Source organism: Budorcas taxicolor, chromosome X (assembly GCF_023091745.1).
Source record: "Budorcas taxicolor isolate Tak-1 chromosome X, Takin1.1, whole genome shotgun sequence".
Classification (NCBI taxonomy): Eukaryota; Metazoa; Chordata; class Mammalia; order Artiodactyla; family Bovidae; genus Budorcas; species Budorcas taxicolor.
Window position 1 is genome coordinate 44,229,508 of NC_068935.1, and position 26,179 is coordinate 44,255,686.

Sequence of the window (26,179 nt, forward strand, 5' to 3'; positions counted from 1 at the left end):
CAAGGTGGTTGATAGTGTTCAGATCATTTACATCTTTACTGATTTTTTCTTAGTTGTTTCCTAGTTTAAAGGGGTGCTAAGATCTCTAACTTGGATTGTGAAATTGTGTATTTATCCCTTTAGTTGCATCAAATTTTACTTTGTTTATGAAGTGAATATACATTTATGTTGTCATGTCTTCCTGATTATACCTCTAATCCTAACCTGTTTATCATTATGAAATAGCCTTTCTTTTTCAGATAATACTCTTTGTCTTGTAATCTATTTAAGTGGTTTTAGTATAGTCATTCTAGCTTTCTTATACTTACTGTATGTATACATATATAATATGTATTTTCAACCACTTACTTTGTATTTGTGCACTTATACATAGCATAATGGTACCCCACTCCAGTACTCTTGCCTGGAGAATCCCAGGGAGGGGGGAGCCTGGTGGGCTGCCGTCTATGGGGTCGCACAGAGTCGGACATGACTGAGGCGACTTAGCAGCAGCAGCAGATAGCACACTGTTTGTGTTTCATTTTTTATCCATCTGAAAATATCTGCCTTTTAATAGAGTGTGTACTTCTTTAACATTTAACATAATTTTTGATATGGTTGTATTTAAGACTACCATTTGATTTTATTTTCCATCTGTCCTTCTGGTTTTTGTTCCTTTTGATTTAATAGTTTTTATCATTGAATTTTAATTTTTTCTGCCTCTTTAGTTATGTCTGTTTGCATTATTTTCTTAATGTTTGCTCTAGAGATTACAGTATACATCCTTATATTTTTTGCAGTCTACTTAGAGGTACTATTGTACCACTTCATGGAAAATGTAGAAACTTTAACCATACATATCTATATATACCCTCTATCTTTTTAAAAATGCTTTTAGATTCATATGTTGTATTTTCATTTTTATTCAGTTCAAGAAACTTTCTCTCTCACTCTCTCCGTTTTTTTTTTTTTTTCTTTTTGGCTGTGTGGCATGCTGGCTCTTAGTTGCCTGACCAGGGATCAAACCTGCACCCTCTGCAGCAGACAAAGAGTTTTAACCATTGGACTGCCAAGGAAGTCCCTATACCCTCTGTCTTTTATGTTACAGTTGTCATATGTATTATTACTAACAAGATCAGAAACTCCACTAGGCAGTAGCCTTTTATGTTTGCAAGCTCAGTCACTTCAGTCATGTCTGACTCTCTGTTACCCTATGGACTGTAGCCCACCAAGCTCCTCTGTCCATGGGATTCTGCAGGCGAGAATACTGGAGTGGGTTGCCATTCCTTTCTCCTAGAGATCTTCCTGACTCAAGGATTGAACCTGCATTACAGGCAGATTCTTTACTGTCTGAGTCACCAGGGAAAGTGTAAAAGTTTTAGTTGCTCAGTTGTGTCTGACTCTTTGCGACCCCATGGAACCACCGGTTTCCTCTGTCCATGGGATTCTGCAGGCAAGAATACTGGAGTGGGTTGCCATTCCCTTCTCCAGCAGATCTTCCTGACTCAGTGCTCGAACTTGGGTCTCCTGCACTGCAGGCAAACTCATCTGAGTCACCAGGGAAGCTCTATGTTTATCGAGATGTTTATCATTTTCAATATTCTTCCTTTCTTCCTGAAGGTCTCGTGACATTTCCCTTCAATTTGAAGAAATTCACTTAGCACTTCTTGTAGTATATGGTCTAATGATGACGAATTTTCCTGGCTCGCATTTATCTGAAAATGTTTTGTTTTTTTGGCCTTTATTCTTGAAGGGTATTTTTGTTTACTATGGAATTCTGGATTGACAGCATTTTAGATGTTGTTCCATTCTATTCTGGCTTCTGTGTTCTCTGATCAGAAATCAGTAATCATTTGAATTTTGTTTCTCTATTTATGATGTGTAATATGTCATTTTTCTCTCTTTGCTTTCAATATTTTCTCTTTCTCTCTCTCTCTCTCTTTTTTTTTTTTTTTTTTTGCAATTTGACTATTATGTGCCTAGGCATGTTTTTCTTTATATTTTTCCCATCTGAAGTTTGCTGAGTTTCTTGAATCTGTAAATTTATGTCTTTCACCAAATTTGGGGAGATTTCCTCCATTATTTTTCTAAATATTGGTTCCTCACCATTCTCTCTCTCCTCTCCTTTAGAGATTCTGATTACATGAATGCAAGATTTTTTGATGCTGCCCCACAGGTCCCTGAGACTGTATTCATGTTTGCAATCATTTTACTATTTAGTCTTCTGGTAGTATAATTTCTGTTGATTTCTCTTCAAGTTCACTAACCTCTGTCATCTTCATGCTACTACTGAGTTCACTGAGTGCAATTTTTTAAAATTTCAATATTGTATTTTTAGTTCTAAAATTTCCATTTTGTTCTTTTTTGCTTCTGTTTCTGTTATTTACTCTTTTAGCATAATTTCAAAAATTATGCTTAAACACTTAAGCATAGTTATACTAACTACTTTAAAATCTTTGATTGCTAATTCTAGCATCTGAGTAAACTCAAGATTGATTTCCATTGATTGTCTTCACTTGAAAATGGGTCATTTTCATTTTTTCTTAACATATAGGGTAACTTTGGATTATGTCCTGGCTTTTGTGAATGGTATATTATAGAGACTCTGGATTTTTCTGTATTTCTCTGAAAATTATTTGTTTTTTGTTATACCAGACAATTAACATGGTTGGAGTCAAACTAGATTCCATCTCTTGGATGGCAGCTCAAATGTCAGTTAAATTCCTTTATCCTTAGTTGAAGTCTGTCCTATATGTATGTGGTTCCGAGGTCAGGCTAAGTTTACACTCAGAATTTTGGCTCCCCATCACTAGCTCTCTCCCTTACAAGATCTCCCCTTGACCTCCCAGGGGCTGTAGTTACTTTGACCTTTGTTTTCTGGTTCTTCATGCCACAAAGACTGAAGGTTTTCCATCAGAATTTTGAGTGTCCTTCACAGTGTTTGCTTCAGGCTGCCATCTGGCTAACAGCTGTAAAAACAGCTAATTCATCTTGTGATGCCACTTTTTTCCAAGTGTCTACTCTTCTCCAGAACCTGCCTGGTTTTGTTCATTTTCCAGTGTCTTCAAGTCATTGTATTCTGTAGACTTGTTATGTGTAGGAAGGCTGAGTCCATCTGGAGCTACTCAACCGTACTGGAAGTAAATGTCTTCCCGCTGCATTTTGTTTACATATAGGGTTTCCTATTAAAGACCCTGGTCAAGAAAAAAGCCAAGCAACCCCAGTGAACTTCTTGGTACCAAAATCGCTCACATGTTGAAGCTAAATCATCACCTCTTCATAGTACTTGATTGCTGTAGCAAAGTTCATTTGTGCCAGGAGAAGAGCCGTATGGCTTTTGGGCTTACAATTCATTTTCAGAAATATTACAAACTTTCATCTCCCCATGATATACCTGGCAAGATAATAGTTCCTTGAAAAGCAAAATGGATAATGGGGAGAATGTGGGTGCAGATTACATTTATGTTCGTTCAGCTACATCCCAGCTGTGTGACCCTAGACAAGTCACTTAACCTTTCTGAGCCTTCATTTCCTGGTATAATATTACATATCTTTCAGAGTCAATAGAGGGGGTTCAATGACAGGACGCATGTAAGGGTCTCATATACCCTTGTTTTTCCTGGGAAAGTGCAGGTTTGCAACTGTAGTTCCAGTGTAATTATTGATAAAGCCCTCTTTCACTCTCAAAAATATACCTGTACTTATCAAATACTATTACCAGGTGGCGCTAGTAATTAGGAACCTGTCTGCCTATGCAGGAGACATTAGAGACCTTGGGTTCGATCCTTGGGTTGGGAAGAGCCCCTGGAGAAGGGAATGGCAACCCACTCCAGTCCTCTTGCCTGGAGAATCCCATGGAAAGAGGAGCCTAGCGGGCTATAGTCCTTCGGGTTGCGAAGAGTCGGCCATGACTCAAGCGACTTACTATGCTCACATGCACCAATCAAATCAGCAAACTCTTCTAATAGTGAGCCTCTAATTCCTAAGGCCTAATGCCTCACTTCCTTGCCCCACTTTTTAAGGAAAGTGTTGCTCAATAAACTGTAAGACAATGCCTAACGTCACTGTGTTGGTTTTTTTTTTTTCTGTTTTTTTTTTTTCTTCCTCTCTCAGAACTGTAAGGGAGAAGGTAGCCTGCTTTTGAAGACGGGCCTTTATTCCTGAGAATTATGGCAAATCATCTTATTTATCATCCCTCTTCCACCTCTGTGAATACTCAGGTGGAAGCAGATCGAAGGGACAGAAATAAGAACAGGTTAAGAAAGGAAAAGTCGTGTGTACGTGTGTGTATGTGTATGTGTGTCTGGGTATCTGTGTTCCCCCCCGGGTCACATCTTGGCCTGTAATCTGAGTGTGTGCATGTATTGAGTTGGCCAAAATGTTCATTCAGCCACAACAAAAGCTTTTCAATAACATTGTTCAAAAACCTGAAGGAGCTTTTTGGTCCACTCAATAAAAGATTTGCATAGCTGGTGGAGCTAGTTCTCACCCTTCAGCCCTCTGTTAGATCCTCCAGGGCTAAGGCTGGGGTTAGGGCAGAAAGTGGGGAGGACCTCAAGCTGATGGATGATGACTCTGTTTTTTATTTCCTGGTTTTTCTTGACAGATTTCCCTAGACAAGGTCCCTCTGGGGAGAGTTTGGGGAGGGAGAGAATCGCTGAGGGAGAGAATTCCTCTTAGCAGCTTACACACCATCTTGTTTAATTTTTTGGCCAAACTTCACTCTTTAAGGTAAGTTCTTGCCTCTGGTAACTGTCATGAACTGACATATGGTGACTCACTGTAATTATGAACTCTTGCTATTTTCATGATGTGCTGTTTATTCTCAAATATGCTCTCTGATTTATTCTGCAAATCTCTCAGCACAACCCCTGGCTCTCAGCATGAATCAACGTCTACTTTAATGATGTTCCTCAGTTTTTCATTTTCACAGCTTCTCAGCTTTGGAAGGGACCTTAAGGATTATCTGGTGACCAAACAGGGGCCTCAAGATGTTTCAAAACCAGAAAAGAACAGCGAGTTCTCCTGATGAAATGCCATTTCGGTTTATCTGTGCTCCCCTCCCAAATCTCCCCTGTATCCTCAAAGTCAACACGCACATTTCTCAGGCCAATTTATTTGAAGCTGAGTGGTGTCCAGCAGGACACTTGCCTGCAGACATCGTTGCTCTTCTCCACTGCCTCCACAGAACCTTCTCTAAGGGCTTCTGTCCTCACCTGTTATTAAACAGAGAGGCAGTATGACGTGGTGGTTAACAGCAGGGACCCTGGGGCCAGATGCAGAATTTAAAGCTGGCTGTGCCATTGTCCACCCACGGGAACTCGTGGGCAAGTTCTTCAGCTCCCAGTGCCTTTGTTTCCTCCTATGTAAACAGGAGGATAGTAGTACCTCATTGGGCTGTTGAAGGATTAAAGGACTTAATACATATAAAATGCTTAGAATAGTGCCTTGTACACAATTAACACCATGTAAGTGTTTGCATTGATTTTACTATTTGATTATCTTGGGGCTCTGCCTAATGAAAAGCCCATTTCTTCAGTCTGCTCTGTTCCATCTAGCTGCTGGAAAGAGAGCAATCAGAGATGGCATGATGTTGCTGATGATCACTCTTAATTGTTAGTATTTATACTGCAAGACTCAAAGAGTGCTCTGATATGAACATTTGTATCCTCTCAAAATTCTTGTGTTGAAATCTTAACCCCCAAGGTGATGTATCACCCGGTGAGTCCTTTGGGTGGTGATTATGTCATGAGGATGGGGCCCTCATGAATGGGATTGGTGCTCTTATGGAAGAAGCCTCAGAGAGTTCTCTCACCCCTTCCACCGTGTGAGGTACAGCAAGAAGGTGTCAACCAGAAAGCAAGCCTTCACTAGAACCCAACCATGTAGGCACCTCGGTCTTGGACTTGCAGCCTCTAGAACTGAGAAAAATAAATTTCTGTTGTTTATAAGCCATGTAATCTGGACTTTGTTATGGCAGCCCTAACAGACTAAGACACAGAGGTTAAGTAATTTTGCCCAAAGTCACACAGCTAGGAAGTGGCATAGCTAGGAATCAAATCCAGGGTGTCTGACTCCAAACTTCAAGTATCTATGAGGTTCATGCATTAGTGCCTGGGTGTGCACATTTTTTAAAGAGACTATCCAAACAAATGAATTTCTAATGGTTAAATTCCTACAGTTATTTGGAGGCGGTTGTATTGAGCCAGCTTAAACATACTACATATCAATTCATTATAACGTTATCTCCAGCTATATCTCCAGGATGCTATTCTCCTGGAATTCTGTAATTGCTCCCCTCCCTGTATAAATTCTAGTTGTTCCTATGGGCTTAGCTCAAATTCCACCCAGGAAGTTTGCCTAAAGTTCATGAACCTCTGCTCTCTTCCTTACCCTCTGCTTGTATTCTTGTGTTACACTCCTGCCTAGTTTCTAGATTGGTATTCCCAAGGAGGTTGTGGCATGTGTCATGGCTCAGACACGTTTTATTTTCACAGCACCTAGCATAGGGCTACGTACTCAACATGCTTTCACTAGCTATATATTTATTGGGCATTTTTAATGGAGAAAAATAGCTGGACCCAGGACAAGCCAGTTAATGAACAAATAATTATAATGAAAATTAAGAATGTGATTCATAGCACTCAGATCCTTTTGGCAAGCTTGTAATTTCTGTCACCTTAGATGCCATTATTTTGGTCTTAGCTTCTCTCTTCTTCAGAGAGGTGTGCTTGTTTTGTAAAATAAAAGATAAACCTGTTTAGCATAAATTTCACACCTAATAAGTCATTTTTATTCACTAACACCTTCTACTGAAAAAGATTAAAGATCTTTGCCAAAATTAGCCTTCAGACGTCATAGTGGCAGATGAAGAAGGATTGGAAGTAACCTACCATCAATTTCAGAACCGGAAGGGTCCTTATAATTCATTTTGTCCCATCTCCTCATTTTACCAATGAGGATATTGAGACCCAGAGAGGGGAAGGGACCTGCTGGAGGTGACACAATTTATTCATTTATTCACCCAGTTATTTATTCAACTAACCAATATTTATTAAATTCCTACTATGTGTATTGTGTGGTGCTGCTGGGGGAGGGTTATCACATGCAAAAGGGTGACCTGAGGCTGGGACCTGAGCCACTCATTTTGGTGGAGTAATCACATACAAAAAATGCCACAATTTAACTACAAACCCTCCTCCGCCCAAGTTCCAAGTCTCACAGCTCTGCTTTCACACTACTTCTTCTAACATCTTTTGGTCAAAACCTTAACTGTCATTACAACATATTACCTTAAGTGAAAGTGTTAGTCACTCAGTCATGTCCAACTTTTTGAGACCCCATGGACTGTAGCCCACCATTCTCCTCTGTCCATGGAATTCTCCAGGCAAGAATACTGGCGTGGGTTGCCATTTCCTTCTCCAGGGGATCTTCCCAACCCAGGGATCAAACCTGGGTCTCCTGCATTGCAGGCAGAATATTTACTGTCTGAGCCATCAGGGAAGCCCCATATTGTTAATAAGACAGCACTCTTGGAAAACATGTGTCTCCTCTTCCACCCCTCCACTAGTGGTGGCTCTTGGGGAGAGGGCCAGAGCCCAAGGCAAGTAAAATATGGCCCAGGGGCTCTGGAAGCACAGAGCCCCAGCACCCCAGCTGTCTGGGGACTCAGGAAAGGCCTCTGTAGGAGAGGTGTCAGCTGAGATGGAGGTCAAGTACCAGCTAGAAGATTTAAAAAGGGTGAGGAGAAGGAGGGAGGGGTGTTTCAGGCAGAGGAAACCACTTCTGTAAAGCTTCAGAAGTGGTAATCGGTCCAACCAGAGCCTAGAACTAAAGGGCAGAAGAGTGAGCAAGGGTTTAGTTCCTTTCCCTGAATGGCTGCCACTTTGTAGGTCAAGGAAATAAAGCCAGAAAGTAGGTTAATTCAGTCCCAAGTCACTATGTGTTTCTCCCCCTTTGGCCTTCTCACTACAGAAAACCACATCTCTTAGACTAAGTTGGGAAGGATGTTAGGTATTTGGTTCACCTTCCCTCATGTTACCAGTGTCCCAGAAAGGGGAAGGGACTTTCAAGAAACAAGAGGGCCTGGGCTAGGACTTTTGTTTTTTTTTTTTTTTTTTTTTTTGACCATCTGCCAGGACACTTTCCTCTGGATCTTGCTGCAAACCCTCCTCTACATAAGAACTGCCCAGGGGGATTCCTCTGGGAAGGGAAGCACTGACCCACCAGGCTGGCTTTGGTTGAACAGAGCTGATCACGAACAGAAAGTGAGTAGCTTCCTCAGGGGGCCCCAGGCTGTGTTCATAATTCCTCATTTATCAGTGGCTGAAGGGCTCAGAAATTATTTGTTGCTCAGTTTCTCAGTCGTGTCCAACTCTGCAATCCCATGGATTGCAGCACACCAGGCTTCCCTGTCCTTCACCATCCCCCGAAGCTTGCTCAAACTCATGTCCATTAAGTCGGTGATGCCATCCAACTATCTCATCCTCTGTCATCCCCTTCTCCTGCCCTCAATCTTTCCCAGCATCAGGGTCTTTTCTAATGAATCAGGTTTTCACATCAGGTGGCCAAAGTATTGAAGCTTCAGTTTCAGCCTCAGTCCTTCCAATGACTATTCAGGGTTGATTTCCTTTAGGATTGACTGGTTGGATCTCCTTGCAGTCCAAGGGACTCTCAAGAGTCTTCTCCAGTACCACAGTTCAAAAGCATCAATTCTTCAGTGCTCAGCCTTCTTTATGGTCCAACTCTCACATCCATACATGACTACTGGAAAAACCATAGCTTTGACTACATGGACCTTTATACACTGTTGAGGTTTGTCATAGCTTTTTCTTCCAAGGAGCAAGCGTCTTTTAATTTCATGGCTGCAGTCACCGTCTGCAGTGATTTCGGAAAATTTGAGGAAATTTGAGGGCTTGGCATCTTCTAAAAGTGGCCCAGCAGGTTCTTCATGAGACATCATCAGGGTGCCCCGCTTCTTGGCTTTCTTGGCAAGTCCTCAGAAGTTTTGCTTCCTCCCTATCCTGTCCTGTACCCGTCTCACCTCTCATCTCTGCAGGTGAGCCCCAGAAGCAGCTCCTTCCCAGCTGCCTGGCCGCCTAAAGCCTTGGCCTGTGGCACATGGGCCAAGGCCCAGCTCAATGGCTCTGCATTAGCAAGCTCTGCATCTCAATGGCTACATTTCCTTTAGACCAATGTTTATGATGCATCCCTGCTCTATCATTCACCAACTGTGTGACTTTGTCCAAGCTTTTGAGCCTTCCCAAGCCCCAGTATACCTGAAAAATGCCTACATTGTTCCAGTGAGAACTGAAGATTATGCACGTGAAACACCCTTAACAAAGTAACTGGCTCACCGTAGGTACAAGATAAAACCCCTGTTGTGTCCTAGACCATGCGGGGGACATCAGGACACACAGTGCCTCTGTTCAAGAGGTCATGGTGTCCTGGGAGGACACTGTTCCAAGCTGGATGATAATCAACCAGCTTCCATTGCCAATAAGGATGCAACAGGAAGAGGTTGTAACTAACCCACGATGAGTTGATGTTCCTTATAAGGAGTTCAGTTCAGTTCAGTCGCTGAGTCGTGTCCGACTCTTTGCGGCCCCATGAATTGCAGCATGCCAGGCCTCCCTGTCCATCACCAACTCCCGGAGTTCACTCAAACTCATGTCCATCGAGTCAGTGATGCCATCCAGCCATCTTATCCTCTGTCGTCCCCTTCTCCTCCTGCCCCCAATCCCTCCCAGCATCAGAGTCTTTTCCAATGAGTCAACTCTTCGCATGAGGTGGCCAAAGTACTGGAGTTTCAGCTTTAGCATCAGTCCTTCCAATGAACACCCAGGACTGGTCTCCTTTAGAATGGACTGGTTGGATCTCCTTGCAGTCCAGGGGACTCTTAAGAGTCTTCTCCAACATCACAGTTCAAAAGCACCAATAAGGAGAGGCTCTCTCAAAGAAAGTGAGGATGGGTGAGGGTTAGAATTGGGATAAACTGCGTCATGTCAACCTACTCCAGTGTTCTTGCCTGGAGAATCCCAGGGACGGGGGAGCGTGGTGGGCTGCCATCTATGGGGTCGCACAGAGTTAGACACGACTGAAGCGACTTAGCAGCAGCAGCAGCAGCAGCAGCGTCATATCAGAGACTGGAATTCACTAGCAAGCAATAGCTGAACTTTGTTGCAGGTGCAAAACCAGTGCTCATAGGATAGATATTTGGGTATATGGCTGGAAATTGGTCCAGCTGTGTATAATTTAGACCTGATGTGAAGACAGGAGATGAGCTAAATTATCTCTGAAAGTTCCCTCTTAGCTTGTGATTTTATTTTCCACATGTCTGTACCTAATGCGTGCAGTACTTCAGAATTCTAGACTGATGATTAACATGCCAGAAATTAGAAAGGTAGGACCTGACCTCCTCTTCCTTGTATGTTTCATCTGCAGACCAAAAACATCACAAAAGCATTAACCACATATGTCGTGAGTGCCAGCATTTCTGATATATCCATTCAAAACTTGGCAGACCCAGTGGTTATTACTCTGCAGCATATTCAAGGAAACCAGGTACCATATCCATTTTCATCTCAAAATATAAGGCCTCAGATCCCCTTCCTGATTCTCCTGTTAAAAATAATTGGCTACTTAACAGATGTGATTCCAAGATATAAAGAAGATTGTTCCCTTCCAGGTAGCAGAGGTGTATTGTAATTGGGGACTTTAGAAATAACGCCTTAGTCCAAAGGGATAAGTAGCAGCAGGTTTCCAGTGCTGTGACAGATTGGCAGGGGAGTGACTGGGGGCAAGTGGATCTTTTGGTTTTCCCATCACTCTAAATGATATTTAATTCCATTTATTTTTGAGAAAGGCAAGTTAATCCAACATAGTGAAACATTTTTATCCTTTGAATTTCCATGAAGAGCATTAAAATATGTATTAATTATCACCAAAGAATTAAAACCATAGTCATATGGCATAACATAAGGTATATATTACTAAATGCTCAAATTTAGCCATGATATTAGAATGAACTACTACTCCATTCTTTGATGTTAATCTATGTCCAGTGTGGAGTCTTAATAGCTTCCTTCATTGCCAATCTAAAAGACCATATGGTACAGCATATTTTTCACAGGTCTTAATTCTAGAAGGAAAAAAGGAAGAGTGGGAGAAGGAGTTCTTTTTAAAAGATACCAAATGAAATATATTTAACGGGTAAGATCTCTTAATTCTGGCTGCGGCCACAGCTCTCCAGGCATCCCCAATAACCAATTTCTAATTGCCATCCAGCTCCTTGGAGGTTGCAGGAGCTGGTGAGGCTTCAGGAATGCTCACTAGACCTGATGAGGAGGTGGATTAATCTTTTTTTATTTTAAAATGTGTTTGTTTTACTTTTGGCTCTGCTGGGTCTCTGTTGCGGTGCGGGCTTTTCTGTAGTTGTGATGGGCGGGGCCGCTATCTGGTGGCGGTGCTGCTATCTGGTGGCGGTGCTCGGGCTTCTCACTGCAGTGGCTTCTGTCGCGGCGCACAGGGTCTATGTGGGCTTAGTAGTTTTGGCTCTTGGACTCTAGCGCGTAGGCTCAGTAGTTGTGGCTCATTGGCTTAGTTGCTCCACAGCATGTGGAATCTTCCTGGATCAGGGATCAAACCCGTGTCACACTGGCAGGCATATTCTTTACCCCTGAGTCACCAAGGAAGCCTGAGGCATCTGAATATTGTATCCATAAGGCTTGATCTCAGCTATGAGCCCCAAATTCCAGAATTTCACAAGAAGCACCTACTGCACATTAGAGCCACTCCAATCCTCCTCCTGGGCCTTGTACCAGGAAGACATGGCAAATTCTCACTTTACCAATGATATTCAAGGATACATACCAATCACTGTGTAGCACTAACATATTGTTTTGTTACTCACTTGTAAACCCCAAGATGAAGTGAAGTGAAGTGAAGTTGCTCAGTCATGTCTGACTCTTTGCGACCCCATGGACTGTAGCCTACTACGCTCCTCCGTCCATGGGATTTTCCAGGCAAGCGTACTGGAGTGGGTTGCCATTTCCTTCTCCAGACGATCTTCCTGATCCAGGGATCGAACCCAGGTCTTGCACACTGTAGGCAGATGCTTTACTGTCTGAGCCACCAGGGAAGTCCAAGATACTTGGAGTTTATTTTAAAACTGGCTTACAAATGGTGTGTGTGTGTGTACTCTTTGAGAAAACATTAAGAAGAAAAGACTTGTGTGTAGTTGTCATTATTTGGTGACAGTCACAAGGAAAGCTATTTGCCTCTGATTTTTCTTTTTTCTAGAATTATAATCAAGTTCGCTGTGCATTTTGGGACTTTGGGAATAACAGTAAGTAATTTTTATAGCAAGGTTTGGCTTTCACTCTCAATGAGACTTTGTTCCTGACCACGTTGCTATTTGGGAGTTACGTGGGAGCAAGCTGTACTGAAGCTACTGTCTTAACAGACCCTACAGGGAACTCCGAATGACCAAGATATGAATATGCTTCATATCTAATTAAGGCATGGGAGTTTCATTTTTAAAACTTTCTTTTTGAAAAAAGACTTATTTGGGAGATTAGAAAGAAAGCACATAACTCAGCAAACTGGAAGAAAGAAAGTTGGAAGACAGCAGTACAGAGCAGCCTTGAGCCGTTTGAAGAAAGCTGAGGAATGAAGAACTGACTCTTTATCTGAGCTTACCCATGAGATCCGCCATGTCTACTATCTCCTCTGTTTTCCCTCTTCTCTTCTGTATTGACTGTGACCTTGAGTGGTCCACTTACTCTCTGCTGCTGCTGCTGCTGCTGCTAAGTCGCTTCAGTCGTGTCCGATTCTGTGTGACCCCATAGATGGCAGCCCACCAGGCTCCTCCATCCCTGGGATTCTCCAGGCAAGAACATTGGAGTGGGTTGCCATTTCCTTCTTCAATGCATGACAGTGAAAATTGAAAGTGAAGTCGCTCAGTCATGCCCGACTGTTAGCAACCCCATGGACTGCAGCCTACCAGGCTCCTCCATTCATGGGACTTTCCAGGCAAGAGTACTGGAGTGGGGTGCCATTGCCTTCTCCGGTTTACTCTCTAGGTGCTTCAAACTTTTTATCTTTTCATGGAGGGGATAAGACATTCTGGTTGGTCTCTACCTTCCTACCTGATTGAGTATGAGTCTTTGAAGACCGTAAGAGAGGGAGTCATGGAAATAATGCCATTTGCAGCAACATAGATGGACGTAGAGAAGCGCTAAATGTGTGAAGTAAGTCAGACAGAGAAAGAAATATCACATGATATCACTCACATGTGAAATCTAAAAAAAAAAAAAAGGGCTATAAATGAACTTACCTACAAAACAGAAATAGAGTCCCAGATGTAGAAAACAAACTTATGGTTACCAGGGGGTAAGCTGGATACACTGGGAGTTTGGGATTGGCATATACACACTACTATATATAAAATAGTTAATAAGGACCTACTGTAGAGTTGCAGGGAACTCTACTCAATACTCTGTAATGGCCTATATGGGGAAAGAATCTAAAAAGAGTGGATATATGTATATGTATGTCTGATTCACTTTGCTGCACATCTGAAACTAACACATTGTGAATCAACTATACTCTGATAAAAATTTTAAAAAGAGAGAGAAGGGATGATGGAAAGGAATTGCTGAATGGGTTCCTCTTAAGCTTGCCATTGCCATTGGAATCTGTAGGGAGATAGCCCAATCTCAGAAAATTCCCGCACAGAAGCAATTGCTCCTGGAATGCCAGGAGTGTCTCTGGGAGCAGTCCTTCCACCTGTAGAAGCTCTGTCTGGGATGTTTCCTTTTTTAGTATCCTTGAAATTCTGTGGTGGAGGAATGGAATACTACTTTCTTACAACAGAGATATCACTGTCCTTTCCTGGTCCCCTTCAAGTTGTTCAGGGTAAGATTTCTGTAAAATGATAAGCTTTGTCCCCTACAGCCTCAATAAGCTGATCTGTGTGTTCATTAATATCCATTCATGGGCTCCTTCCAGGTCATCTTTTGCCCCCACCCTCTGTCCATGGATATAGAACTTCTAGAATCTCCTAGTGTTATCCTGGATGGACAAAATTTAACCACACTTAGCTGCCTGTGCTAGGAGAAACCCTGTAGTCTAGAACTACTCTAGAGGTTTAACTCTAAATGTCATCTAGTACCCAAGATCAGGAGAAGGCAACGGCACCCCACTCCAGTACTCTTGCCTGGAAAATCCCAGGGATGGAGGAGCCTGGTGGTCTACAGTCCATGGGGTCGCACAGAGTCAGACACGACTGAGCGACTTCAGTTTCACTTTTCACTGTCATGCATTGGAGAAGGAAATGGCAACCCACTCCAGTGTTCTTGCCTGGAGAATCCCAGGGATGGGGGAGCCTGGTGGGCTGCCATCTATGGGGTCGCACAGAGTCGGACACGACTGAAGCGACTTAGCAACCCAAGAGCTACAGGTTCTCAAGGTATGTGGGTTAGTTCTAGAAGCCTGAATGTGCTCAGGAGTGAGAAACTAGGCAGGTGTCAAGTAGACCAGAGGCTTTAATTGGTCCTAAGGAGTTCTAGACCATAATTTGACTTGAATGCAAAACACTTGAGACCATTTGAATTCTAGGTTGAGGTGGTTGTTTCAAATGTTTATTCCAGTCCCATTGAGGAACCCGACGCGTCAGCCTGTATTCCATAGCTCAAACGCTTCAAAAAGTTCTAAATCTGTTTCCTCTTTGTGCTACTTGAAAAAAACAGTCCTTACTCTGTCACTCCAACATAGTGGCAGGACTGTTGTTAATCATTAAAGTCTGTCTTAATCTGTAGAAGAGCAGGAAAAGTGAGAATCAAAGTTTTGCCATTTATGAAGTCCTCCACAAGTCAATTTTGCCTATTAGGATTAATTTAATTTCAGTGTTCAATTATACTGCTATCCTGCTGTCTTAACGAACAATACTAATTATAGCACACATTGGAAAGGTACATATAATGAAAAGTTAAACATTTCTGAGAAAAGCAAAATTGCTTTGAAATTCCCTTCTGTCACTTGCAGATGGACAAGGTGAATGGAACTCATCAGGCTATAACGTGAAGGAAACAAACGTAAGTTACGCAATCTGTCAATGTGATCACCTTACCCATTTCAGAGTCTTAATGGTGAGTTGTCTCAGTGTGTGAAGTGTTAGTCGCTCAGTCATGTTGGATTCTTTGAAACCCTATGGACTGTAGCCCACCAAGCTCCTCTGTCCATGGAATTCTCCAGGCAACAATACCAGAGTGGGTAGCCATTCTCTTCTCCAGGGGATCTTCCCAAACCAGGGATCAAACCCAGGTCTCCTGCATTGCAGGCAGATTCCTTACCATCAGAGCCACCAGGGAAGCCTGGTTGCCTCTTAATCACTCCTTAATAGAGTTTTGACAACTTTTATTAGATTACAGACTAGGAATATATGTATGAACTAAGTTATGTTCTTTCAGATTCTTTCCCTATATGTGTATATTAATATATCTTTTGGTTTTTAAAAAATGGGATCAAATTATGCATACTTTTTTACTACTTGATTTTCACTTAACAATATATATTGGACACCTTTCAGGCAAGCGTATGTCTATCTACTTAAATTTTTAAAAATATTTTTATGGTATTCCACTGTGTGGATTTAACACAGTGAAATTTAACCAATCTGCTACAGTAAGCATTTGAGTTGTTACTGTTTTTCTCCATTATGAATAATGCTATAGTACACATTTTAATTTATTAGATGGCACCACCCTTATGGCAGAAAGTGAAGAGGAACTAAAAAGCCTCTTGATGAAAGTGAAAGGGGAGAGTGAAAAAGTTGGCTTAAAGCCCAACATTCAGAAAACGAAGATCATGGCATCTGGTCCCATCACTTCATGGCAAATAGATGGGGAAACAGTGTCAGACTTTATTTTGGGGGCCTCCAAAATCACTGCAGATGGTGACTGCAGCCATGAAATTAAAAGATGCTTACTCCTTGGAAGGAAAGTTATGACCAACCTAGATAGCATATTGAAAAGCAGAGACATTACTTTGCCGACTAAGGTCCATCTAGTCAAGGCTCTGGTTTTTCTAGTGGTCATGTATGGATGTGAGAGTTGGACTGTGAAGAAAGCTGAGCACTGAAGAATCGATGCTTTTGAAGTTGGAGAAGACTCTTGAGAGTCCCTTGGACTGCAAGGAGATCCAACCAGTCCATTCTGAAGGAGATCAGTTCTGGGTGTTCTTTGGAAGGACTGATGTTAAAGCTGAAACTCCAATACTTTGGCCACCTGATGTGAAGAGTTGACTCATTGGAAAAGACTCTGATGCTGGGAGGGATTGAGGGCAGGAGGAGAAGGGGACCACAGAGGATGAGATGGCTGGATGGCATCACCGACTAGATGGACATGAGTTTGGGTGAACTCTGGGATTTGGTGATGGACAGGGAGGCCTGGCGTGCTGCAGTTCATGGGGTTGGCCACAACTGAGTGACTGAACTGAACTGAATACTGGTGTATTTCTATAGAATAAATTGATGGAAGTAGAATTGCTTCCAATTAGAATATTAAATTTTAATAGTTATTGCTAAATTGCAGTGTAAGAAAGAAATATTTATTTTTAACACTTGCGATAGTTAACCAAGCAAGAGTTTTCTGATCAACTTGCATATCCAGGCTTAGAGCCTTGGAGTAATTGTTAATCCTTCTCTCCTTCATTTCCTGTGGTCCTCCCTAACATCAGGACTTGATGAGTTTTCCTTCAAAATGGCTCTCAAATGCATTTCCTTCTTCTTTACCCACCCTTGAATGCTTTCTTAGTTCTCCTAAGTTACTGTACTGTATATATTATATACCGGTATATGAATATGTTGTGTATGAGTTGTTTCTTCTACTAATGGTAAACTCCCTGAGGGCTGAGAGTCTGTTTCATAGTTTTCTTTTTCTTTCTTTATTTTTTTTTTTGCCATGTGTACTCAACGAATAAGAGGTAAACCCATTGATACGTATTGAACTGTAAGAATTTTGTTTACCCTCCTGCAAATTGGTTAGAACATTACAGCATGAGTCAAAAGACCGTGGTTCACAGTCCAGCTCTGTTACTAGCTATCTATGTGATCTTGGTCAGGTTATTTCACTTGTTTGGATCTTAAATTTGTCTTCTGGAATGTGAAAGATTGGAGTAGATGAGGATGTCTTAACCTTAGTGCTATTGCTATTTTGGGCCAAATATTTCTGTGTTGTGGGTGCTGTTTTGTGCATTCAAGGTTGTTTAGCAGCATTCCTGGTCTCTACTTACCAGATGCTAGTAGCACCTTCTTCAGGTGTGACAACCAAAACTATCTCCAGACGTTGCCACATGACCCAGGGGAGGGGTAAAACTGTGTCCAGTTGAGAACTACCAGAGTAGACCAGCATTTGGTAACCTTTTAGGAGTCACGAAGCTCCATTGCCATCTGATGACAAGTATGGACCGTCTTCCCAGAATGATGCACAAATATATTCAAGTAATTTGCACACTATTTCAAGTCTTTCATAGTTCTCAGGTTAAGAAATTACCGGTTTATGTGATCTCTAAGGTCCATTTGTCTTTTAATTTTATGAAAATTATTGAAGGTCTAAGGGAAAGGAACATTTATTTTTGATGTTCTGTGCAATGTTTTGGAACGCTCAGTTCAGATAATAATTCACAGTGTATCTCAAATTCACATCTATTAGTTTGGTTATATTTGAAGTGTGGAACATGTTAATGACAATAAAACCAAGGACTAAATGTTCTTCCAGTGCTGTTGATGGCTCTCCATACCCCATACACAGTAAGTTGCACTAGGCATAATCAATGAACAATATACAGTCTTACTGTATATCCATCTACATACTCTGGTTTTATGCGAGCTTTAACAGAGATGCTGTACATCCTGGGAACCTACTGTTAGTGAGCACTGGAAACTTTTTACCATAAACTTGCCTAGCCAAATGTATAAAATACAACACATTGCATTCCCTAGGATTTATCCAGGTCTGCAGTGGATGTAGTGAATGAATGGATATTAGTGATTATAACATACATCGGATGTGGAATCTCCTCCATTTTCCTGGGAGCTGCAATAGTGACATACCTAGCTTTTCAGTAAGTTGGTAGAGTTTTACTCTAAGTTTAATTTGGTTTGATGGATGCTCTTGGCATTGTAACCTTGTTAATTTCATGTTAATTTAACAAAAATGTTCTTATTCATCACTATAAGCAGAGGTCAGATCCTTTAGATTATGAAGTTGCCAGGTTAAAAAAAAATCAAGGCTCCTCTGAAAAAAAGATTGTAATTGAATTTTTAAAACAACAATAGGTTTGAGATAGGAAAAGATTTCTCCAACAGGGTACAAAAATATTAAATATTAAAGAAAACGTTAATCAATTGGACTTCATTAAAATTAAGAGCTTTTTTTCATCAAAAGATACCATGAAAATAATGAAAATGCAAGCCACAGATTAAGAGAAGATATTCACTATATATCTGACAGAGGACTTGTGTGCAGAATATATTAAAAACTACAAAGCAAAAAGCAAAAGAAAGACAATACATTAAAAACAGGCAAAAGACTTGAAAATTCTTTTCAAATGGAAAATTCTTGAAAAATTCCATGAAGTCAAGTGTCTGGATCTTTGAAATACCCAAGTAACTATGTGAAATGGTTCCTGTAGCCATCCTCCCACTTGATCATGTGTAGATTTAGTCTTGAGTCAGTTGAAGGAGTGATGGTGGAATTGTAGTATCCAAGAAAGTCTTTCCTTCCTTTTCTTCAAAACAGGAGACTGCTTAGCTAAGAGAAGCTATTATTATTCCTATTACTAAAGGTCACCTTGCTTGGAATATTTTGATTCTACCTGGAAAGATGGTGGGAGACTAAAAAATTTGTACATGTACTTACATAGTACATGTAAGGCAATATGAATAATTAAATTTTAATAGGCAGTTCTTTTATTCTTTTAATTATTATACATACAAAGCATGACCATGCTTGATCAAAAGCAGAGACCCTGCCTCACATTGCACCTTTTTATTTAACAAACTTCAGAAAGATCATCCTTCCAAAATCCTGATCAACTTGTACACAGCACTACTAATGCTAAACCCGGTATTTCTAGTCAATTTCTGGTCATCATCATTTCAGAAAGTGGGCCTTTGTATCACAGCTGCTGTGGCACTTCATTACTTTCTGCTTGTGTCTTTGACTTGGATGTGCCTGGAGGCAGTCCACATGTATTTTGCTCTAGTCAAAGTCTTCAACATATACATTCCCAATTATATCTTTAAATTTTGTCTGGTTGGTTGGGGTAAGTATATCTGCCATTGTCCTTGATGTCTCTGTTTCAAGCCTGTGTCTGTCTAATTCTATTATACAAGTATTACGGACCAAACTTCTGCTATTATCATAGGTAAGGAATTAAGCATTGCCTCACTGGTTTTGGGGTGGGCATTTCTTTTTCTGTCTGTATTGCTCTGTAAATCAAGATTCGGACCTCTATGGTGAGACACTGGTTCACACATATTTACTGAGCAGCTGCTGCTGTGCTGTGCTAAATGCTAGATCTATAGTAGTGAACCTGTCAGCTTTTATCCTTCTCTTTCTCAAGTTACAATCCCAACAAATACACATGGATACAATAGCCAACACTGAGGTAGTGTTCCATGTGCCCAACATGGTTCAAAGCATCTCACTGAATCTCAGCTTGAATCTTCAGGGATTCCTTGGTGGCTCAGTGGCAAAGAATCCACCTGCCAATGCAGGAGATGTTTGACCCCTGCTTGGGGAAGATCTCCCGGAGAAGGACATGGTAACATTCTCAAGTATCCTTGCCTGGAAAATCCCATGGACAGTGGAGCCTGGCAGTCTACAGCACATGTGGTTGCAAAGATTCAGACATGACTGAGCAACTAAACAACAGCAACAACCTTTAATCTTCACCATATCTCTATGGGAAAGGTTTCATCATTATTCCCACTTAACAGATGAGGATGCTGAGGCACAAAGAGATTATGGAATTTGCCAGAATTTGCACAGCTAGTAAGTGTCAGAACTGGGGTTTGAATCAGGGAGTCTATCTGCATAGTTTGGACGTTGACCTCTAGGATGTAGTCAGATCGTCTAAGGGTCAGGGAAAACACCTGAAAGATGTGAGAGGGTGCTGGATCAGACATATTCCGTTTCACACCACGTCTTATAACTGTCACCATTCTGCCGCCCTAGAGAAGAAGCCAGGAAGGAACTTAGCGTGAATAGTTCTCATTGGTGGCTTTCCTGTAATTCTAAGTGACATGAACAGCTCAGCTATTCCCCACCCCTTGCCTATTCAAACAAGATTTAGCATTCAGAAAATGTGTTGGATCCATAGGAGATGGAAAAATGCAAAAAGGCAAAATGACTGTCTGAGGAGGCCCTCAAATAGCTGAGAAGAGAAGAGAAGAGAAAGGCAAAAGAGAAAAGGAAAATATACCCCTCTGAATGTAGAGCTCCAGAGAATAGCAAGGAGAGATAAGAAAGCCTTCCTAAGTGAACAATGCCAAGAAGTAGAGGAAAAAAACAGAATGGGAAAGACTAGATCTCTCTTCAAGAAAATTAGAGATAGCAAGGGAACATTTCATGCAAAGATGCGCTCAATAAAGGACAGCAACGGTATAGACCTAACAGAAGCAGAAGATATTAAGAAGAAGTGGCAAGAATACACAGAAGAGCTATACAGAAAAGATCTTAATGACTCAGATTACCACGATGGTGTGATCACTCACCTAGAGCCAGACATCCTGGAATGCAAAGTCAAGTGGGCCTTAGGAAGCATCACTATGAACAAAGCTAGAGGAGGTGATGGAATTCCAGTTGAGCTATTTCAAATCCTAAGTGATGATGCTGTGAAAGTGTTGCACTAAATATGCCAGCTAATTTGGAAACCTCAGCAGTGGCCACAGGACTGGAAAAGGTCAGTTTTCATTTCATTCCCAAAGAAAGGCAATGCCAAAGAATGCTCAAACCACCTCACAATTGTACTCACCTCACATGCTAGCAAAATAAAGCTCAAAATTTTCCAAGCCAGGCTTCAATAATATGTGAACCAAGAACTTCCAGGTGTTCAAGCAAGATTTAGAGAAGGCAGAGGAACCAGATATCAAATTGCCAACATCTGCTGGATCATAGAAAAAGCAAGAGAATTCCAGAAAAAACATCTACTTCTGCTTCATTGACTATGCCAAAGCCTTTGACTGTGTGGATCACAACAAACTGTGGAAAATTCTTCAAGACATGGGAATATCAGACCACCTTACCCACCTTCTGAGAAATCTGTGTACAGGTCAAGAAGCAACAGTTAGAACTGGACATGGAACAACATACTGGTTCCAAATCAGGAAAGGAACACGTCAAGGCTGTGTATTGTCACCCTGCTTATTTGACTTATATGCAGAGTACATCATGCAAAATGCTGGACTGGGTGAACCACAAAATGGAATCAAGAAAGCTGGTGGAAATTATACTTCCTTAGAAATGCAGAGCTTATACTGTCATCCAGAGATCTATGGCGTTTTATTATCTTTTTCTAAAATTTATTTTTTAATTGAAGGATAATTGCTTTAGAGATTAATATCTTTGTACTTCAGTTCAGTTCAGTTTAGTTGCTCAGTCATGTCCAACTCTTTGTAACCCCATGAACCGCAGCACGCCAGGCCTCCTTGTCCATCAGCAACTCCTGGAGTCCACCCAAACCCATGTCCATTGAGTTGCTGATGCAATCCAACTATCTCATCCTCTGTCATTCCCTTCTCCTCCTGCCCTCAATCTTTCCCAGTATCAGGGTCTTTTCAAATGATTCAGATCTTTGCATCAGGTGGCCAAAGTACTGGAGTTTCAGCTTCAACATCAGTCCTTCCAATGAACACCCGGGACTGATCTCCTTTAGGATGGACTGGTTGTATCTCCTTGCAGTCCAAGAGACTCTCAAGAGTCTTCTCCAACTTCACAGTTCAAAAGCATCAATCCTTCAGCACTCAGCTTTCTTTATAGTCCTACTCAAACATCCATACATGACCACTGAAAAAACCATAGCCTTGACTAGATGGACCTTTGTTGGCAAAGTAATGTCTCTGCTTTTTAATATGCTGTCTAGGTTGGTCATAACTTTCCTTCCAAGGAGTAAGCGCCTTTTAATTTCATGGCTGCAGTCACCATCTGCAGTGATTTGGGAGCCCAGTAAAATAAAATCAGCTACTGTTTCCACTGTTTCCCCATTTATTTGCCATGAGGTGATGGGACCGGATGCCATGATCTTCGTTTTCTGAATGTTGAGCTTTAAGTCAGCTTTTTCGCTCTCCTCTTTCACTTTCATCAAGATGCTCTTCAGTTCTTCTTCACTTTCTGCCATAAGGGTGGTGTCATCTGCATATCTGAAGTTATTGATATTTCTCCTGGCAATCTTGATTCCAGCTTGTGCTTCCTCCAGCCCAGCGTTTCTCATGATGTACTCTGCATAGAAGTTAAATAAGCAGGGGGACAATATACAGCCTTTATGTATTGCTTTTCCTATTTGGAACCAGTCTGTTGTTCCATGTCCAGTTCTAACTGTTGCTTCCTGACCTGCATATAGATTTCTCAAGAGGCAGGTCAGGTGGTCTGGTATTCCCATCTCTTTCAGAATTTTCCACAGTTTATTGTGATCCACACAGTCAGAGGCTTTGCCATAGTCAATAAAGCAGAAATAGATGATTTTCTGGAACTCTCTTGCTTTTTCCATGATCCAGCGAATGTTGGCAATTTGATCTCTGGTTCCTCTGCCTTTTCTAAAACCAGCTTGAACATCTGGAAGTTCATGGTTCACATATTGCTGAAGCCTGGCTTGGAGAATTTTGAGCATTACTTTACTAGCGTGTGAGATGAGTGCAATTGTGCGGTAGTTTGAGCATTCTTTGGCATTGCCTTTCTTTTAGATTGGAATGAAAACTGACCATTTCCAGTCCTGTGGCCACTGCTGAGTTTTAAAATTTTGCTGGCATATTGAGTGCAGCACTTTCACAGCATCATCTTTCAGGATTTGTAATAGCTCAACTGGAATTCCATCACCTCCACTAGCTTCTTTCGTAGTGATGCTTCCTAAGGCCCACTTGAGTTCACATTCCAGGATGTCTGGCTCTAGGTGGGTGATCACACCATCGTGATTATCTGGGTTGTGAAGATAGTTTTTGTACTAAGATTTTTGTAAACAGACATAATTAGTTCCAAAGGTACCAATTGTAGCATTGAATTGTTTAGTAAGTAGATTTAATACATTAGAGTTTTTCAACATTGTATTGGAAAAGGAGGAAAACACGGATGTATATATTTTGATTTCTAGATTCTTTTTTCTATAAGAGAGAACTGTTTATTTTTGGTATCTCTGTCTTATGTATGTGAATTTCATAAATTTTTTAATTAATTCTAGTAGTTGATGGGAATATCTTGGATTACCTAGGCTTAAAATCATGTAAGTATAAAAATGTTGTCTAATAGTTTTCTTTTCTTATTGCTCAAAACTCCAATGTCAAATTATAGTTTTGATAGTTATCACTATAAGCTTCCTGATATTAATTGAAGTGATTTTTAAGTTTTTTTATTTAAAGTGATACTTTCTTTGAATACAGTAAATAATATTTGTCATATTATAATAGGATTATTTTTGCTTATTTCTTTTTTTACAAAGTTTATGGGAGGACTGCATCTATTAACATGCTACTGCTGCTAAGTCACTTCAGTCGTGTCTGACTCTGTGCAACCCCACAGATGGCAGCCCACCAGGCTCCCCCGTCCCTGGGATTCTCCAGGAAAGAACACTAGAGTGGATCGCCATTTCCTTCTCCAATGCATCAAAGTGAAAATTGAAAGTGAAGTCGCTCAGTTGTGTCCGACTGACTCTTTGCGACCCCATGGACTGTAGCCTACCAGGCTCCTCTGTTCATGGGGTTTTCCAGGCGAGAGTACTGGAGTGGGGTGCCATTGCCTTCTCTGCTATTAACATGAATATTATTATTTTCCTGGGTGGTTAATTTTTTTTTTACCTTTTCCTCCGGTTTTATCTGTCCTGCTGGGAATTTATGAGGTTCTTTGCTTTTTTGATAACATTTGTACTTCAGTAATTCAGCAAGAATATATCTAATGTTATGATTTTCTCATTATTTATCTTTTCATTGCTGATCACTTTAATCTAGAGACTCCATTCTTTTTAAGCAAGTGAGATTTTCTTTGTTTACTTATTGCCTCTTATATGCTTCCATAGATTTGCAAATTGTATGCTTCTATAGCAGAAGCATGACTTGAATATAGTGGAATAGACTGTTAAAAAGCAGTACAGTAAATAAACTACAGGGGCTTGATGATTTAAAAATAAAAGATTGCTAGGGAAAATAGCCATAACCTTAGATATGCAGATGACACCACCCTTATGGCAGAAAGCAAACAAGATTAAAGAACCTCTTGATGAAGGCGAAAGAAGAAAGTGAAAAGCTGGCTTAAAACTCAACATTCAGAAAATTAAGATCATGGTATCTGGTCCCATCACTTCATGGCAAATAGGTGGGGAAACAATGGAAACAGTGACAGACTTTATTTTCCTGTGCTCCAAAATCACTGTAGATGGTGACTGCAGCCAGAAAATTAAAAGTTGCTTGCTCCTTGGAAGAAAAGTTATGACCAACCTCAACAGCATATTGAAAAGCAGAATCATTACTTTGCCGACAAAGGTCTGTAGAGTCAAAGCTATGGTTTTTCCAGTAGTCATGTATGGATGTGAGAGTTGGGTCATAAAGAAAGCTGAACACTGAAGAATTGATGCTTTTGAACTGTGGTGTTGGAGAAGACTCTTGAGAGTCCTGTGGACTGCAAGGGGATCCAACCAATCCATCCTAAAGGAAATCAGTCCTGAATATTCATTGGAAGAACTGATGCTGAAGCTGAAACTTCAGTACTTTGGCCACCTGATGTGAATAACTGACTCCCTGAAAAAGACCCTGATGCTGGGAAAGATTGAAGGCAGGAGGAGAAGGGGATGACAGAGGATGCGGTGGTTGAATGACATCACTGGCTCAATGGACATGAGTTTGAGCAAGCTCTGGGAGATGGTGAAGGACAGGGAAGCCTGGTGTGCTGCAGTCCATGGGGTCGCAAAGAGTCAGACATGACTGAGCAACAACAAAATAGGAGCTGTGTGTGAAGTGGGATGCATAGGATACCTGGAAAGATAGATTTTACCTTCCACTGCCTTGTGAAGACAATAGCTTCCCAATTAGCTACTCATCCTTTTAGTGAGTTCATTAATGTAGTATGTGCTTTCTTTGAATACACAGTTAGTGCTATTACCCATGTTAATGTGGAGAATGGAGACAGGCTAATTTTAAACAAAGCACAATCTAAAACATGTTTCTAGTATACGTTGGAACCGTCAGATGTACAAAGACAAAAATAGTCAATATTCCCCTTTATGCCTGGCAACCCTCACCTCGAGTCAACTGAAAGACTGAAAAATGTTGTGGAAGAGGTTTCATGAATAATCCAAAAGGTGGATAACACACATGTAGCTAAGTGTGCAGGGGCTGGAAATAGCCCTCAGTCCCTGGGCATCACTCGCTCTCGGCTTCCTCTCCTGACCCTTCTTCCTTCGCCTGTTCCTTCCATGTTGGTATTCCCTAGGGCTGGCTTCTCATCTGTTTGATCTGCACATCCCACACACACTTGCTGGGATGCAGGGGGAGACAGGCGAGGCTAAGGCTTGGTACTTTTATTGTGCAACTCTGTTCTGAGGGGGCAGGGTGCAAAGCCCCGCACCAGGGGAGGTGATGAGAAACTGCATCATGACAGCCTTCCAGAGGGTGTGAGGTGGCAAGTAGTAGATGGCCTCAGAGTGCCTCCTCACAGGACTGCCTTGTCTTCTTGAATTCGTCGGGGGTCACATGGCATTCCACCAGAATTCATATCAGCCATGGTTCAGGCCTTTGTCTGTTTGGCCTCTGGATCCCTGCCGCATTGGCCCGGGAATCACTGCAGAGCCGGCCCACTACAGGGAGTCTCAGAGCATTTAAATATTAGACAAACGCAGTCAACTGTAAGGCAAACAAATATTAGCCTCTGTTTATGTTTGAAGTTCTATCTTCCTAATGCCAAAACAGCCTGTTTCAAAGGTTTTATTCCTCTATTTA

General features: G+C 41.3%; 1 protein-coding gene across 1 annotated transcript in view; it reads left to right on the forward strand.

The window, feature by feature from the left end:
- ADGRG4 (adhesion G protein-coupled receptor G4) overlaps positions 1-26,179 on the forward strand; it is a 118,668-nt gene that overhangs the window by 77,613 nt on the left and 14,876 nt on the right. Inside the window, 7 exon segments of the mRNA XM_052662624.1 lie at positions 4,586-4,679; positions 4,682-4,710; positions 10,423-10,542; positions 12,280-12,325; positions 15,025-15,128; positions 17,981-18,101; positions 19,036-19,305. Of these exon segments, the coding sequence (XP_052518584.1) occupies positions 4,586-4,679; positions 4,682-4,710; positions 10,423-10,542; positions 12,280-12,325; positions 15,025-15,128; positions 17,981-18,101; positions 19,036-19,305 (784 nt within the window).